General features: G+C 40.2%; 1 protein-coding gene across 14 annotated transcripts in view; it reads left to right on the top strand.

Annotated features, from left to right (window-relative positions):
• The first annotated feature begins 287 nt into the window (after nucleotides 1–287).
• Nucleotides 288–15,959, top strand: part of manea (mannosidase endo-alpha) — a 59,771-nt gene continuing 44,099 nt past the window's right edge. For 2 of the 14 annotated variants that reach the window (XR_010006048.1, XM_062980556.1), the window contains exons 1-4: nucleotides 313–559; nucleotides 9,619–10,189; nucleotides 11,294–11,403; nucleotides 13,198–13,274. Coding sequence is in view for 12 of the 14 variants with exons in the window: in XM_062980556.1 (XP_062836626.1) it covers nucleotides 9,652–10,189; nucleotides 11,294–11,403; nucleotides 13,198–13,274 (725 nt within the window). In the remaining 2 variants the exon portion in view is untranslated. Of the gene's footprint in view, nucleotides 560–761; nucleotides 1,168–6,735; nucleotides 6,799–8,810; nucleotides 9,362–9,404; nucleotides 9,429–9,618; nucleotides 10,388–11,293; nucleotides 11,404–13,197; nucleotides 13,275–15,959 lie in introns of those variants that run through there. The other 12 variants (XM_062980593.1, XM_062980597.1, XR_010006074.1 and 9 more) reach the window with 10 other exon arrangements.

Genomic DNA, 15,959 nt, shown 5'->3' with positions numbered 1-15,959 from the left:
ACTTAACGTCAGGGGAAACCTTTACCTATACAGCACTGAATGTTTGCTTCTCTGTATGTTGTAAGGCGCCCGGAGTCCCCACTGGGATATAAGGCGAGATAGAAATAAAGTCTCAATCATTCATTCCTGTATAGAACACCCCGAGTTCTCTCAAATTACACTGCGCATGCGCATAGTCAGAAGCCTTCACGCAGCTTTATACTCTGCGGGTAGGTTGCACTACGCCGCAAGAGGACGATTGTGTTCAAACAACCCTGTTTGCTCTTCCTGACAGTCAGGGTATCTGCATGGCTTCACCTTTGGCTTGTACGCATGCGCAAAGCGAGGAGGGTCGCGCAAAGCTCAGTTACAACTAGGGGGAGCCCAAACCGCTACAGAGCGTGATTGGACTGTCCCTGTGCTCCTTTCTGACTGTTCCATTTTTGTCCACCCCCTTGGCTTTTCTCTCACTACACACTCCCTCCCTCCGACGTAGCTGCGCCTATTCCCACCAATACCCATCCGGGAAGTATTATTGTCTTCGTTATAGTTTGCCTAGCTTCGCATTCTGTGCAGACGGGTGAGTTTAAAACCGGGGAGGGAGGGAGGGGGGAGAGGACTTGGCAGTGCGCGCGACGGCAGTGGCGCCTCGTGCGCTCCACTGTGATGCAGTTCGCGAGGGTGACAGTTGCACAAACGGCCCTAAAGGGGGGCGGGGGGAGGGTCCGGGGAGGGTCTTCAGCGATGGGAGAAAGGCGGCGCATGCGCATTCGTGATCGCCCCTTGTATTGCCCCTCCCCCTCTCCATTGACCTTGGTGTGAAAGAGTCCTTTCAGGAGCCGTTCTGCCAATCAACTGATCTGGAGTCCGTCGCTCCCACACTTGAGTCCTCCAGGTGTTTTGAACTGCAGTTCCCAGAAGCCTCAGCTGCCTTAGCCAATGAGGTGGGATTCTGGGAGCTGAAGTCCAAAACTGGAAGGCCCTAACACTGGTGCAGTGGACTTTAAGCCAAGTGTTTGGATAACACAGCCCAGCGATGAAAAAGAAGAAGAAGAAAAACTCCCCCACTATTTTAACTATTGTTGATGTGTTTGGAGGTTGGGTTGCTGTGAGATTCTCGGGCTCCTGACGTTTCACCCACATCTATGGCAGGCATCCGCAGAGATTGTTAGGTCTGTTGGAAATTAGGCAAGTGGGTTTTATTTTATCTGTGGAAGATCCAGGCAAGTGTAAATGTTGCTATTGGCCAGCTTGATTTGCATTGACTAGCCTTGCAGCTTCAAAGCTTGGTTGCTTCCTGTCTGGAGGCATCCTTTGTTGGGAGGTATTAGCTGGCCCAGATTGTTTCCTGTCTGGAATTCCCCTGCCTTCTGAGTGTTGCTATTTATTTACTGTCCTGATTTTAAAGGTTTTTTAAAATACTGCATCAGATTTTGTTCATTTTCAGGATTTCCTCCATTATGAAATAGTCCACGTGCTTGTGGATTTCAATGGCTTCCCTGTGTAGCCTGACATGGTGGTTGTTAGAGTGGTCCAGCATTTCTGTGTTCTCAAATAATATGTTGTGTCCAGGTTGGTTCATCAAATACTCTGCTATGTCTGACTTTGAAGGTTGCTGAATTTGTAAAAATACAATTAAAACCCACCACAAATTTTAATACAAGTTGAGCACCCCTCATAAACCCAAATTATCCACAGGAGTGGCTAAGACAGTTACACCTTCACTTCCTGATATTTCAGTGTGCACAAACTTTATTTCAAGCAAAGACTTATTACAATTGTGTATGTAATTAGCTTCAGGCTATATTTATAAGGCATATGTGAAATATCAGTTATTTTCAAGTTTTAATATGAGTCCCATCTCAAAGATACCTCATCATGTACGTTAATGCAAATACAGGTGTCCAGAAATCCCAAATACTTCTGATCCCAAGCATTTTGGATAAAGGATAATCATTTCAGTCGGGCCCCTTCCACACAGCTGAATAAAATCCCACATTATCTGCTTTGAACTGGAATATATGTGGACCCAGTTCAAAGCAGATATTGTGGGATTTCTACCTTGATGGTCTGGGTTATATGACTGTGTGGAAGGGCTCACAGCTCCAACATAGAAGCATTAAAGACTGGCTCAATTTGAGACCACTGTTATTCTTCCTTAGAAGGTAGTTGTAAAAACAAAGTGGCCTCAATGGCAGTTGGAGCAAAGCAGTGGGATTTTTGTGGGAGATAAGGAAGAGCCAGTGTGGTGCAGTGATTTAAGGTCTGATGTACTCCGAAGATCAGAGTTTCAGTCTCTGCTCAGCCACTGGGTGACTTTAAACAAGTCACACTCTCTTAGCCTAAAGCAGTGGTTTATTTATTTATTTCATTTATATACTACTTTTTCACCCCTAGGGTGACTCAAAGTGGTTCACAACATAGTAAATGGCAAAGATTCAATGCCTCACATCCATATAAAACAGTGGTTCCCAACCTTTGGGCCTCCAGGTGTTTTGGACTTCACCTCCCAGAAATCCCAACCAGCTGTTAGTAATTGTGGGAGCTGAAGTCCAAAACACCTGGAGGCCCAAAGGTTGGGAACCACTGATATAAAAGAACATTACTAGTCTAAAAGCAATCACATATAACCATAAATCAAATCATTAAAAACTGTATAAACTATCAACATAACATCAAACATTAAGACATTTAGACATCAGTTCCCAACCTTTGGGCCTCCAGTTGTTTTGGACTTCAACTCCCAGAAATCCCAGCCAGCATACCAGCTGTTAGGAACTATGGGGGCTGAAGTCCAAAACACCCCGGAGGTCTACTTTTAATTTTTTGTAATAATATGTGACAAAGCAGCTGATAGGTGCAATGGATTCTTACCAGACTTTATTCCAAGAATGGGTGTTTATCAGTAAGAAGTTTCGTTTCTAAAAAAAAAAAAAATCTTATTTTTATCTGTTTGACATTACATTTTCTTTTCCCCACTTCCCTTCTGTCTGCGCGCGCGCGCACACACACACACACACACAAACTTTCTGGTCTGGTTTCCCGACCTCAATGGAATTAGCAGAGAATATTGTGCCCTCTGTGCCACATTGGTATGGGTGGATGTTAGGCCCTCCACTTTTGCTGGTTTGAGGGATGCAAAATCTCCAGGAAAGTTGGGGGGGGGGGGCTTTTTTCAATCTGAGAGAATCTTTTCCTAGGAAGCTCCACACCTTTCTGTGTGACTCTAGGGTCGACTTCTGCTGGAAGTTGACCAGAGAGCAGGTACCCTCCAACTATTTTGGCCTCCAACTCCCAGGAACCCTAACCAGCTTGTGCAATAGTCAGGAATTCTGGGAAATGGAGGCCCAAACATCTGGAAGGCGCAGTTTGAGAATGCCTACCACAAAGTCACCCTAGAAAAGCAAATTATTATAAATAACGTATTAATCAAATCATGAATAATCAAATCTGCAAAAGTTAAACTTGTAAAGGTGGATGGCTGTCTACTTGAATTCCACTCTATTTTCTGCAAGAATCAGATTATCTGGTCAATTCAGATTCTAAGGAAAGAGCCTGTTCATGTCCAAATCAGTCAAAGCCATGAAGAAATCTCCGACTTCCAGCAACCCATGCTGTTGGAAACTGATGAGCATTCTGCTTTGTCATAGAGAAAAAAATAGATTTGTATATGAATATACATTAAGGTCAAGACTGTTGTAGCCCTAATCTTGTAAAGATCTCATTATTTGGAAAGCAAAAGAGGCCTGAAGAGGTCATTCTTACTCCAAGTCCTTTTGAAACTGGGTGCAGGGTAGGGAACCAAAACTTGAACATGAAATGTAGCTTTTTTCTTAAACCTGCATTCCTCCCCTGCTTGTTTGTTTTAATAGCTAAAAACACATACTGAGATAGAGAACAGTCAATTTCTGTCTACTTAACCGGCTTTCTTTCAGGTCTTAATGGACAATAGATGGGCTTGCAAGTGATGGATTACTTGTGTCTTGTACTTCTCTATGTTGTCTGTCTCGTTGTCACAAGTTTCCCTGTGTCCTCAATGATAAAGGGCTATATTTAGAAGTCAGCCTAACATTTGTGATGCTTCTCATTCTGCACACAGAACAAATTGCTCTCTTCTTATCTCACCAGTCTGTTATCAAGTTTCACCCCTATAGACTTGCCTTCATTTGCCACACTTTATTTATTGTTGTTTTATCAGGGATGATGCTTAAAACAACATCACAAAATAAAGGGACACTTGGCATAATCAAACACTAATAATTTAAAAAATAAAAATGACTTCTGCTGCCAACTCCTTAGCTTAGTTGTTAGATTGATAAACCCTATTGCAACTGTAATTGTAAAAAAAATCTAGCTGGGGTTAAATAAAGTTTTTGTTCTCAGGCCTTCATTTAAACAAAAATAAAAATTCTGAACCAAATTGCAGTCCTGATCTCAGGAGGTGGCTAGGGAAAGGGTAGAGTCACCCTCTAAAATGAAGAACTTTAGATTTTTCAGCTGTACTCATGTGCTCACTGTGTTCCTCAACCAGACTTCTCTGAATGTAGGAGATGCCTGTAGTGGAGTTGTTGTGAATGCGCCTTCGGAGACTGTGAATGATAGTGGTGGGATCAGGAGAGGAAGGAAAAACCCTCACGAGGAGGGCTCGTTGGAGGATTTGTTTAGGAAAAGGGTCAGGGAGACTGATGGGGAGTCTTCTGAGGAGGATTCATGTGGGGATCCTGAGGTGGAAATGGATGCTGAGGAACAGGTGTTAACGGAGGAATTGGGCACAGACTGGGCACGGGCACCAGTCTGTTTGTTGAGCTATTTTTTGGACTGTTGCTTTAATAAACTCTATTTTGCTCTTTAATTGGCGACTGACTTTTGACAGGAGTCAATCCTATTTCCTTATATGTCCTTAGATACAGCTCCTCAGTTATACCAGTCTTGAGTATTATAGATAACCTGCCCCATCCAATTCAAATACAGGGGAGTTTTTTTTTAATCCTTTCTACATACCCAGCTGCCAGGTCTCTTGGAGTAGCAGACAACCTACAACTTGTGTGTCCCTTCTATGGACACAGTCAAGTTTGCTATCTTTCTGTTTTATCAGGTTGGCCTATAGCTGCAGAGGAAGGAACTAGCAAAACCACATCTGAGTATTCCTCCCCTTAAAACCTTATGAAATTCATGAGGTCACCATAAATTGAAAGACAACTTGAAGACCCACACACATTGGAAGGGGCAAGAGTTGTGATATCCTGTTCTCTAGATAGGGTGTAATTATATTTATGTTTATTCCAAAGCAATAATAAATGGTCCAGAAAAATTAAATGTATGTACAGGATTAGAGCTGGAGTTTGCCCTGGCTTTTTCTATTTAATGACACCTGCTATCTCCATCTTGTTTTGATAGCCCAAGGCTAAAGCTGTAGTCCTGCAGCATTTAGCCATGAGTAAGTCTCACTAAATACAGCATGACTTATGTATGAGTAGATATAAGATAGTGTATAAGACATTTTTCAAATAATGCTAAGATCAGGGATAAATTTTTTTGAAATATTTTTATTGAACATTTTGTGTTTAGGGTTAGAAAAGAAATATGAATTAGCAAGTAATCAAATTTTCACATGGAAAGTGGGAGAACACTGATTGTTTATAGGAAAGTAGGAAATGAAATATATATAAAAAAGAAAAAAAATATGAAAAATATATAGTAAAAAAGACAGAAAAAATAGAAAAAATAATAATAGTAAAATGGAAAAAAGAAAAAAATATATATGTTGACTTCCATCTAATTTTAACTGGTTCGTCATAGAGATATATATATATATATATATATATATATATATATATATATATATAAATAAAAATAACTAAATGTTCGTTAAAATTGTTAATTCACCACATCCCCCTCGTCCTCATCAATCTCTAAGATTGTATCTGATTCAGCAGATAGGGTCAAATTTCATTTGTTTTAAATAGTCCTTTACCAGGTCCCAGTTGGTTTGTTTCTTTGGTAAACCTTGGCTTGGAGATAACCAATATGTAAGTTTATCCATGTTCATCACCTCCATGACTTTATTTAACAATTCCTCCTTATTTGGAATCTCCTTTCATCTCCAAAGCCTGGCATATGTTATTCTCGCGGCGGTGACCAAAGAACTGAACAGGATCTCTTTATTTTTATCATGATCAATGTCTAACATTCCAAGTAAAAAATACTCAGGTTCTCTTTTAATTTTTATCTTTAAAATTGTTTGTATGGCTTCGTTTATGTCTTTCCAATAAAGTTGAGCTTTTGGACATGTCCACCATAAGTGCCCGTCTGTTGCTCGCACTTCCAGCATTTGTCAGATGTATTCTTATAGCATTTAGAAATCTTATAAGGGGTAATATACCACCTGTATTGCATTTTTAGCCAGTTCTCCTGCATGTCATATGCATAGGTATATCTAAGGCCCTGGTTCCAAACCTTCTCCCAACTTTTTAGTTGGATCTGGTGTCCCACATTCTGGGCCCATTTCACCATACACTCCTTTATCTGATCTTTTACTGTAGCCCACTCTAATAATTTTTTATATAGTTTTGTAATTAATTTTGATCACTCTTCATTATGTTGTCCCAGAAGCCATTTCTTTCTGCAAAACCTGTCTTCTTTATCTACCCTAAAGAGATCATACACCTGCCTATAGCTGAACCAGGAACACTTTGGAAACAAAAGCTTAACATCTTTTTCCTCTTTTAATTCGAATTTTCCCTTTTGTTTTATTAGCAGATTGTCATAGGAAGGCCAGGTTTGCCATCCCAGTTCTCTCCTTTGGAAGGAATAAATTTGGTATTAAATTTCTATTTTTTCTGTGTTTTATTGTGGAATTTACTCAGCAGCTAGACATATATTACACATATTATGGCAGTACTTAATATTGTTATCAAATGTGTGTGAATGGTTTTAACTGTGAATCTTTTAATATTTATTTTATTTACTACATTTATATTCTAACCTTCTCACCCCAAAAGGAGAACTCAGAGCAGCCTTACAAAAAGGCAGCAATTTGATGCCATACATATACATGCATACAGTAAAAATAAATATATACAGTGTTCCCTTGCTACTTCACAGATCACTTTTCACTCCCTCACTGTTCCGCAGGTTTTCAATTAATATTAATGTACACATTTATTGCGGTATTTTCGCTGTTTCGTGGGCTTTTGCAGTGTTCTAAGGGTTTTGGAAGGGGGGAAAGGGAGAAATAAAGGGAGGGGGAGGGTAGGGATGGGTTGGAAATTAAAAGGGGTTATTTAGCTTCCATTCTTCTTCTCTGCCGATGTATTGTATATTGTAACTGCTAAAATAAAGTACAGACTGAATTGTAGTAAGTGGTTTGTGGTTTGCTCTCTTCCACACATAGAATAAATATAGTGTCCCCACTTAGCAGATTATTTATATACCGCTCTATCTCCTGGATGGGACTCAGGGTAGTTTCCAATCATAAAAACAACACATACATTACATAGCAGCATAACAACACATTATTAAACAAGGTAAAACAATACAATTATATAGCAGTAAATAACACTTACACAATCTGATCAACCTGATCTGCTCCTATGTAGAGCAGATGCTTTGAATCAGTGAAATTTATATATGTGCTCAGCACTTTTTGGAATGGGTCTACACTAGTTGCGACTAATTGACAGACTGCTAATCAATGACTACTGCCATCCACTAAAAAGCATCAGGGCAGATGTTTATACATGCTGTTCTCTTTTAAGTATAGTATCCCAGAAATTTGCCTGATATATGCAGACGACAATATGCAGACAACACCCAACTCCTTCTGCGCTTGGAGCCTGGAGCAACGTCAATACCAGACAATTTCACCTTATGTCTGGAGGCTCTGTCAAACTGGCTACGTGCTAGTAGACTGAAGGTGAACCCGGCGAAGACTGAGATTCTTTGGCATGGCTGCTCGACTGGTCTGACCCATTTGCTACCCACCTTCGATGGTGCTGCCCTATCTCCTTCGCCTACCGTTAAGAGCCTGGGTGTCGTTTTAGATTCGCAGCTGATAATGGAAGCTCAGGTCGCTGCTGCCAGCAAACAGGCCTTTTTCCATCTACGACAAGCGAGGCAACTGGCACCCTATCTATCTGATGAGGCGCTGGCAACAGTCATCCATGCCATGGTCACGTCTAGGCTGGACTATTGCAACGCCCTGTATGTTGGCCTTCCGATGTCCACGACCCGAAAGCTCTGTATTGTTCAGAATGCGGCAGCCAGGCTACTCACAAGAACACCCATGAAATGCCACATAACACCAGTGCTGCAGCATCTGCATTGGCTTCCAACTGATTACCGTGGTCTATATAAGATGCTAGTTCTGACCTTTAAAACTCTTTACGGCCAGGGCCCATCGTACCTTAGGGACAGTCTCTCCTTCTCCCATCATCGGAGGTCGCAACGACCATCCCAACGAGACTTACTTTATGTACCGGGTCCTAGAGAAGTGCACTTGGAAAGGACCAGATGCAGAGCTTTTTCTATCTCTGCCCCTGCCTTATGGAATGCCTTGCCGCCCTATATGAGAGCCATGCGTGAGTTAGGGCCTTTTACCCTAGCACTCAAGACCTGGCTCTTTACTAGAGCTTTTAATCTATGTTAATTTTATTAATATTTTTATGTATGTATTTTTATCCTTTACAATTTTATCTTGTAAATCGCCTGGAGCATCGTGGATGGAGGGCGATTAATAAGTAATTACATGATGATGATGATGATGATGATGATGATGATGATGATGATGATGATGATGATGATATCCAGCGCACACTGACTTATGCTTAGAGTCAGAAAAATGTGTTTATAGTTTTAGTTTTTCATTCATTATTAACACTTATATACAACTTGTATCCAAGCATTTCAAGATAATGTGCACCAATTCTGATCTCCAGTATTAATGTTTTCAGAGGTTGACCACATGCATTATTTTTCAACTGGGTAAATGTTTCCTAAGCCACTGTAATAGAGAAAAACGTCTTGCATCTGTCATCTTTCCTTTTGTCTCTAGGTGGTAATCTATCTGGCAGACTACCTTCCCTAAAGGAGATAGAAAGGTCTGATATTCCATTCTCTTTCTATACCTTGTAACCTCTGAAACCAACAGAGGGAGTAGCAAAGTCTGTGTGAATTTTTCTTGAACATCCAATAGATCCATTGATTCCTGTCTTTCCCATCTTCAGGTATAAAAGAATTACCAACGTGATAAGCAAAATGGCATTCGGCTTCTTGGCAGGAGAACTTATAGCACAGCCAAAAGAGATACAGCCATTCCTGAAATTAATTATCTAAGGCTATGGGACTGATGGGAAATTTGTCTACTATTGACTTAGATAAAAAGGTCTGCCTCCCAACAAGAAAAAATCAAGAAATAAACTAACTGAGCTCTCTCCATTTAAGCTGCCCAGGTGCCTTTTTGCACATTCCTTCCCATTTTATTACTTTTTCAGTCATAATTATTATGCTACATTGTTATACCTGCAGCCTGTGAAGAGGAGCTTCCTTATCTCTTCCTACCTGTATAGTTCAAACATTTTTATATTTTCTTGTGAAGATGACTAAGTATTCATTTCTATTTTTTATTTTGCTTATTGACAGGTAGAAGCCTCCTACATGAACTAACATGACATCATGGCAAGATTTCGCCGGAGAACATGTGTCATTTTGTTGCTGTTTATTTTATTTATTTGCTCCATAATGATGGCCTTGAAAACTTTGAGACCTGAACGAGCAGGATTTGGAGATCCATTTGGCATTGGCCTTTTGCCAGATTTTCAGCAGCAAACAAAATATTTTAAAAATAAATTCAGTCTACAGAAGGAAGCCAAGGAAGATAGCTTCACACATGCCAAAAATGCACACTCACTGATTATGAATGACAAAATGCCAACAGGAAGAATAGATGAAGAGCTGCCATCTCCAAACTACAACTTTCATGTGTTTTACTATAGCTGGTTTGGGACTCCACAGTTTGATGGGAAATATATTCACTGGAACCATCCGTTGTTGACACACTGGGATCCCAAAATTGCAAGTGGTTATCCACAAGGAAGACACACTCCTCCAGAAGATATTGGATCTAGCTTCTATCCTGAACTTGGTCCATATAGCTCCAGAGATCCTTCTGTCATTGATGCTCACATGAGGCAGATACGCTCAGCCTCCATTGGTAAATAGGTATTTTTGAGATATTTTCAGTAATTCCTCTCTTTTCTCCAATATATTGCAGCTACAAGGGAAGGTTTTTTGATGCATTATTATTTCTGTATTAATTTTTCATCAGTTTGTTATATGATTCTTCATTAAATCACAACTGTCTCTTGTTCAGGGGCTGAGTAAAAAATGTCTTGTGGTAGCCATACAGAAGGTAACTTCATGAATTACATTAGTTACATTAGATTTGCCCTGTGATTTTAGCTAAACCATGGTTTGTGTGAACCCAAACTAACTTGCTAAGCATATTTTATTTGCACACTGACCATGCTTTGAAGCTGGTTTATCGCTCACAGCTTGCGTTAAGTGGAGTTTGTATTTTCATTCAAATTTGCAGATCCTAATTTGTTGTGACCCCTTTTGTCCTGTCTCACTCCACCACTCTGCTTAACAACAGACTTGTTTCCTATTCCCACTCTTTATTGTCTGTTCCTCGCTAGGCTGAATGCCCGTCTCCTAAACTGGCTTATGGAAAGGTTGGGAGGAAGGTAATAGACAAAAGGATTGCTTGTTGATGGTTTTCCAAGAATAAAAAGTACAGTACAGTGTTTCTACCTGCATCTTTGTAAATTCTTGCACTACACCCTTTTGTTTCCTTCCACTTCTAAGATGTAACAGTATACCCTGGCCTGCATGACAAAATCCCAACATTGCCTCTTGGCCCTACATACACATTTGGAAATGTGCATGCCAGTGACGGTAACATTTACCTACTCACTGACAAAAAAAAAGTGACTCTGGGAATTATTTTGTGTACTTGTCCCATTGTTTATCCACCTGGGGGTAAATTTCAGGATGAGGTTAATATGCTACAACATATATTTGTCAGTAAAAAGAAGTGTGGGGGCTTTTTTTCCTCTTCAAGAATTCCACTTTGGCATATCAGAAGATCTGTGCCTTCCAAATACTGAGGGAAGGGGGGCACTGCCAATGGTTTTCTACACAAGGCACTTTATGTACATGGAACAGGGCCATTATAGCTGCTGGATCCCATCCCCTGTCAATAGGCACCCAGTTGACCTGTAACATAGAAAAAATAAATACATATTTTGTTTGTTAGGAGTTCTGGCTCTTTCTTGGTATCCACCCAATATGGCTGATGAAAATGGAGAACCTACTGATGTTCTGGTGCCAACTATTTTGGATATTGCAGATAAGTACAAATTAAAGGTCAGTTTCATCTGATAAAACTGTAGATGAAATATGTATATTAAATTAACAGGATTTAGGCTCTGATCTTATATTAATTTATCCTGGATTTTTTGGGATGTGTGTTTTAAATATACAGTATATATAGGATTGTAGCTTGAAAGTTGTATCTTTTCATTTCAGCAAAGGCACTTTTAACTATGTAGTGCTGAATGTTTATGTCAGGGTTCCTCAAACTAAGGCCTGTGGGCCAGATACAGCCCTCCAAGGCCATTTATTCGGCCCTTGCCCTAAACTTTAGACTTAGGGCCGCCCTAACTCTGAAACAACTTGAAGGCAGACAGCAACAGCAATCCTAATTAACTTGTCTATCTCATCAGCCAAATGCACACCCACACTTCCCATTGAAATACTGGTAAGTTTATGTTGGTTAAAATAGTTATTCATTTTAAATATTGTATTGTTTTTTCATGGTTTTTTGCACCACAAATAAGATATGTGCAGTGCGCATAGGAATTAGTTCATGTTTTTTTTTTCCAAAATATAGTCCAGCCCCCTCAACAGCCTGAGGGACCATGAAGTGGCCATCTGCTTTAAAAGTTTGAAGATCCATGGTTTATGTTTTGTAAAGTCTGAATATCCTAAATGCACTAGACCTTTTTTGATCTTGGAAGCTAAGCAGGATCAATCCAAGTTTATATTTGGATGAGAACTACTGTATTTCAGAGAAACTGGCAAACACACCTCTTGAGTATACCTTGTCTAAGAAAACCCTGTCCAAATTCATGGGGTTGTAAATATGCAAAATGATTCCAAGGTGGTTCAGTCCATTTGGTCAAGTTTAATAGAGCACCTTGTACCTTTGAAACAAGAAAGCAATCTGCAATATAATCTATACATACCTAATCAGGGACAAGTCCCATTAGTCCCAGAAGAATTTACTCTAGTAAGTATTGTTATACACAGTTAGCTGTGCCATTGAGTTGTGTCTTTGAATTCAATGGTGCTTAGTTTCAAGTACATATCCTTCAGATTGTGCTATTAGCATATGGCAAATGAGATTTTTCCATGTCTTTTTTTGGTAACATACCATACCAGCATTATTATTTTTTTAGGGATGATCAAATTATCTCAGTTCTGTCCTTTAGTTTTTTTCAAGATGTTGCCACCCTCTCTTATATCCATTTGCAGTAGTGGTTTATTTGTAGTAAAAATAGATTTATTGCTTTCCCTGAATAGATGTATATTGGCTCATACTGTACATCAATACTTTAGCCAAAATCATACAGTATATCCAGTGTTGCATGAATGGACTTCAACTTCTCTTTGCTTTTGAGCGTTTACTCCAAAGTCTTTTTGAATTTCTATAAATTAGGATATGCTTTCGAAACTTGTAAGACCATATTTCCTGATTTTATAAGAGAGCAGTATGTCAGCGTGGTGGTCACTTTGGGCACCCGAAAGTAATACTTCATCACAATTGATCATTGGGACAGCTGTGTTGTGGGAGGCCCTGCTCTCTTCGTGTGAGGACAGCTTGAAACAGCAATTTAATCTATTTTGAATAGATTGTGAGAGAACAGAATGAGAATCCCTAAAAAAAATGGGGACAGTGTAAGAGGGCAGGGGTGCCATAGTTTCCCTAACCCCTCTGCCAACAATGACTTTTTTCAAGCCTCTAGATATTTCTGTTTGTGCTTGGATATAATTCACAGCCACCACTGAACCTCAAACAGAGAGAATAAAATGGGTAGTACTAATTTTATTGTGATATCCTATTTTTTAAAACAATCTATCACTGTTTTCATTTTTCAGATCACTTTCCATATTGAGCCATACAAAGACAGAGATGATCGCAATATGTACAGCAATATCAAATACATCATAGACAAGTAAGAACTTTCAGAAGTATGTGATGTTAGCTTAGGTAACTGGTGATGCCCAAGTTAGGGATTTTGTATTGATAAACATTAGATCTAGTGATTGTTGCATTTTAGATTTTATGAATGGTCCCAATAGGAAATACATAAAGATGTTGGTAACTACAACCCTCATCGTCAGAAGTTTAACTTGGTTATAATGGGTATGTGTGCCATGTTTGGTCAAGATCCATCAGTAATGGAGGGAAACTTTAACAAGCAACAATTTAAAAAGGCATAAAAAGGCATAAAACAATATCATCTTAGGAGTGCTCTGTTTTTGTCAGAGGGGGGAAATCGAGCTAGACTAGATATGAGATGTGAATTTCTAGTTAATATTGTAAGAAGACAAATATTGACAAGTCTAGTGCTCCAAGGAACAATGGAATGCACTGCTAAGCTTGTTTCTATTTCACAAGATCTTTGCATTTCAATCAGTCACAAGTCCAGGTAGTCAAGACAAAATATAGACTGTGCCAAAGGTTCACATACATCTTTTAGTTAGTGGAATGAAATATTCAGCTCCTTTCAATGACAGAGTTGCAGGGATTTGTGCTGCTGAATAAATACGTTTTCTGGAGGACATTTGGTTGCTGAATAATTGTGAATTGCAGCAATGTAAGGCAGACTTATAATTATGAACAGAATTTCAGCCATAGTATTCTTTCCATTTTTTAAAAAACAAATATAAAGGATCTATATAATATTCTCGTCATCGTCGTCATCTCACTCGTTCAGTTGTTTTCGATTCTTCGTGACCTCATGGACCAGTCCACGCCAGAGCTCCCTGTCGGCCGTCACCACCCCCAGTTCCTTCAAGGTCAAGCCAGTCACTTCAAGGATACAGTCCGTCCATCTCACCCTTGGTCGGCCTCTCTTCTTTTTTCCTTCCATTCTCCCCAGCATCCTGTTTTCTCATGATGTGGCCAAAATACTTCAACTTTGCCTCTAATATCCTTCCCTCCAGTGAGCAGTCGGGCATTATTTCCTGGAGGATGGACTGGTTGGATTTTCTTGCGGTCCAAGGCACTCTCAGGATTTTCCTCCAGCATCAGAGTTCAAAAGCGTCTATCTTCCTTCGCTCAGCCTTCCTTATGGTCCAGCTCTCGCAGCCATAGGTTACTATGGAGAATACCATTGCTTTCACTATGCGGACCTTCCTTGCCAGTGTGATGTCTCTGCTTTTCAGTATTTTATCGAGTTTGGCCATTGCTCTCCTCCCAAGAAGTAAACGTCTTCTGTTTTCCTGGCTGCAGTCTGCATCTGCAGTGATCTTTGCACCTAGAAATATAAAGTCTGTCACTACCTCCACGTTTTCTCCCTCTATTTGCCAGTTGTCAATCAGTCTGGTTGCCATGATCTTGGTTTTCTTGATGTTTAACTGCAGCCCGGCTTTTGCACTTTCTTCTTTCACCTTGGTGATAAGGCTCCTCAGCTCTTCCTCACTTTCAGCCATCAGAGTGGTATCATCTGCATACCTAAGATTGTTAATGTTTCTTCCCGAAATTTTAACTCCAGCCTTGGATTCGTCAAGCCCCGCACGTCGCATGATGTGCTTTGCGTACAAGTTGAATAGGTAGGGCGATAGTATACAGCCCTGCCGTACTCCTTTCCCAATCTTGAACCACTCTGTTGTTCCGTGGTCTGTTCTTACTGTGGCTACTTGGTCTTTATACAAATTTCTCAGGAGACAGACAAGGTGACTTGGTATCCCCATACCACCAAGCACATGCCACAGTTTGTTATGGTCCACACAGTCTAAGGCTTTAGAATAGTCAATAAAGCAGAAGTAGATGTTTTTCTGAAACTCCCTGGCTTCCTCCATTATCCAGCGGATATTGGCAATTTGCTCCTCTGCCTTTTCTAAACCCAGCTTGGACATTTGGCAGCTCTCGCTCCATGTATTGCTGAAGTCTGCCTTGCAGGATCTTGAGCATTACCTTACTGGCATGGGAAATAAGTGCCACTGTATGAAAGTTTGAACATTCTTTAGGATTTCCCTTTTTTGGTATGGGGATGTAAATTGATATTTTCCAATCTGATGGCCATTCTTGTGTTTTCCATATTTGCTGGCATATGGCATGCATCACCTTGACAGCATCATCTTTCAAGATTTTAACAGTTCAGCTGGGATCCCATCATCTCCTGCTGCCTTGTTGTTAGCAGTGCTTCTTAAGGCCCATTCAACCTCACTCCTCAGGATGTCTGGTTCTAATTCACTCACCACACCATCAAAGCTATCTTCTATATTTTTATCCCTCCTATACAGATCTTCTGTATATTCCCGCCACCTTTTCTTGATTTCTTCAGCTTCTGTTAGGTCCTTGCCATCTTTGTTTTTGATCATGCCCATTTTGCCTGAAATTTGCCTCCGATGTTTCTGATTTTCTGGAAGAGGTCTCTTGTCCTTCCTATTCTATTGTCTTCTTCCACTTCCATGCATTGCTTGTTTAAAAATAGTTCCTTGTCTCTCCTGGCTAACCTCTGGAATTGTGCATTTAGTTGGGCATATCTCCCCCTATCGCTGTTTCGCCTTCCTTCTTTCTTGGGCTACTTCCAGTGTCTCAGCAGACAGCCATTTTGCCTTCTTGGTTTTCTTTTTCTTTGGGACGTACTTTGTTGCTGCCTCCTGAACAATGCTGTGGACTTCTGTCCATA

The sequence above is a fragment of the Anolis carolinensis genome, chromosome 1 (assembly GCF_035594765.1).
Source record: "Anolis carolinensis isolate JA03-04 chromosome 1, rAnoCar3.1.pri, whole genome shotgun sequence".
In the NCBI taxonomy this organism is placed as follows: domain Eukaryota; kingdom Metazoa; phylum Chordata; class Lepidosauria; order Squamata; family Dactyloidae; genus Anolis; species Anolis carolinensis.
Note: the sequence above shows the minus strand (reverse complement) of the source record. Positions and strands in the feature narration are given on the sequence as shown.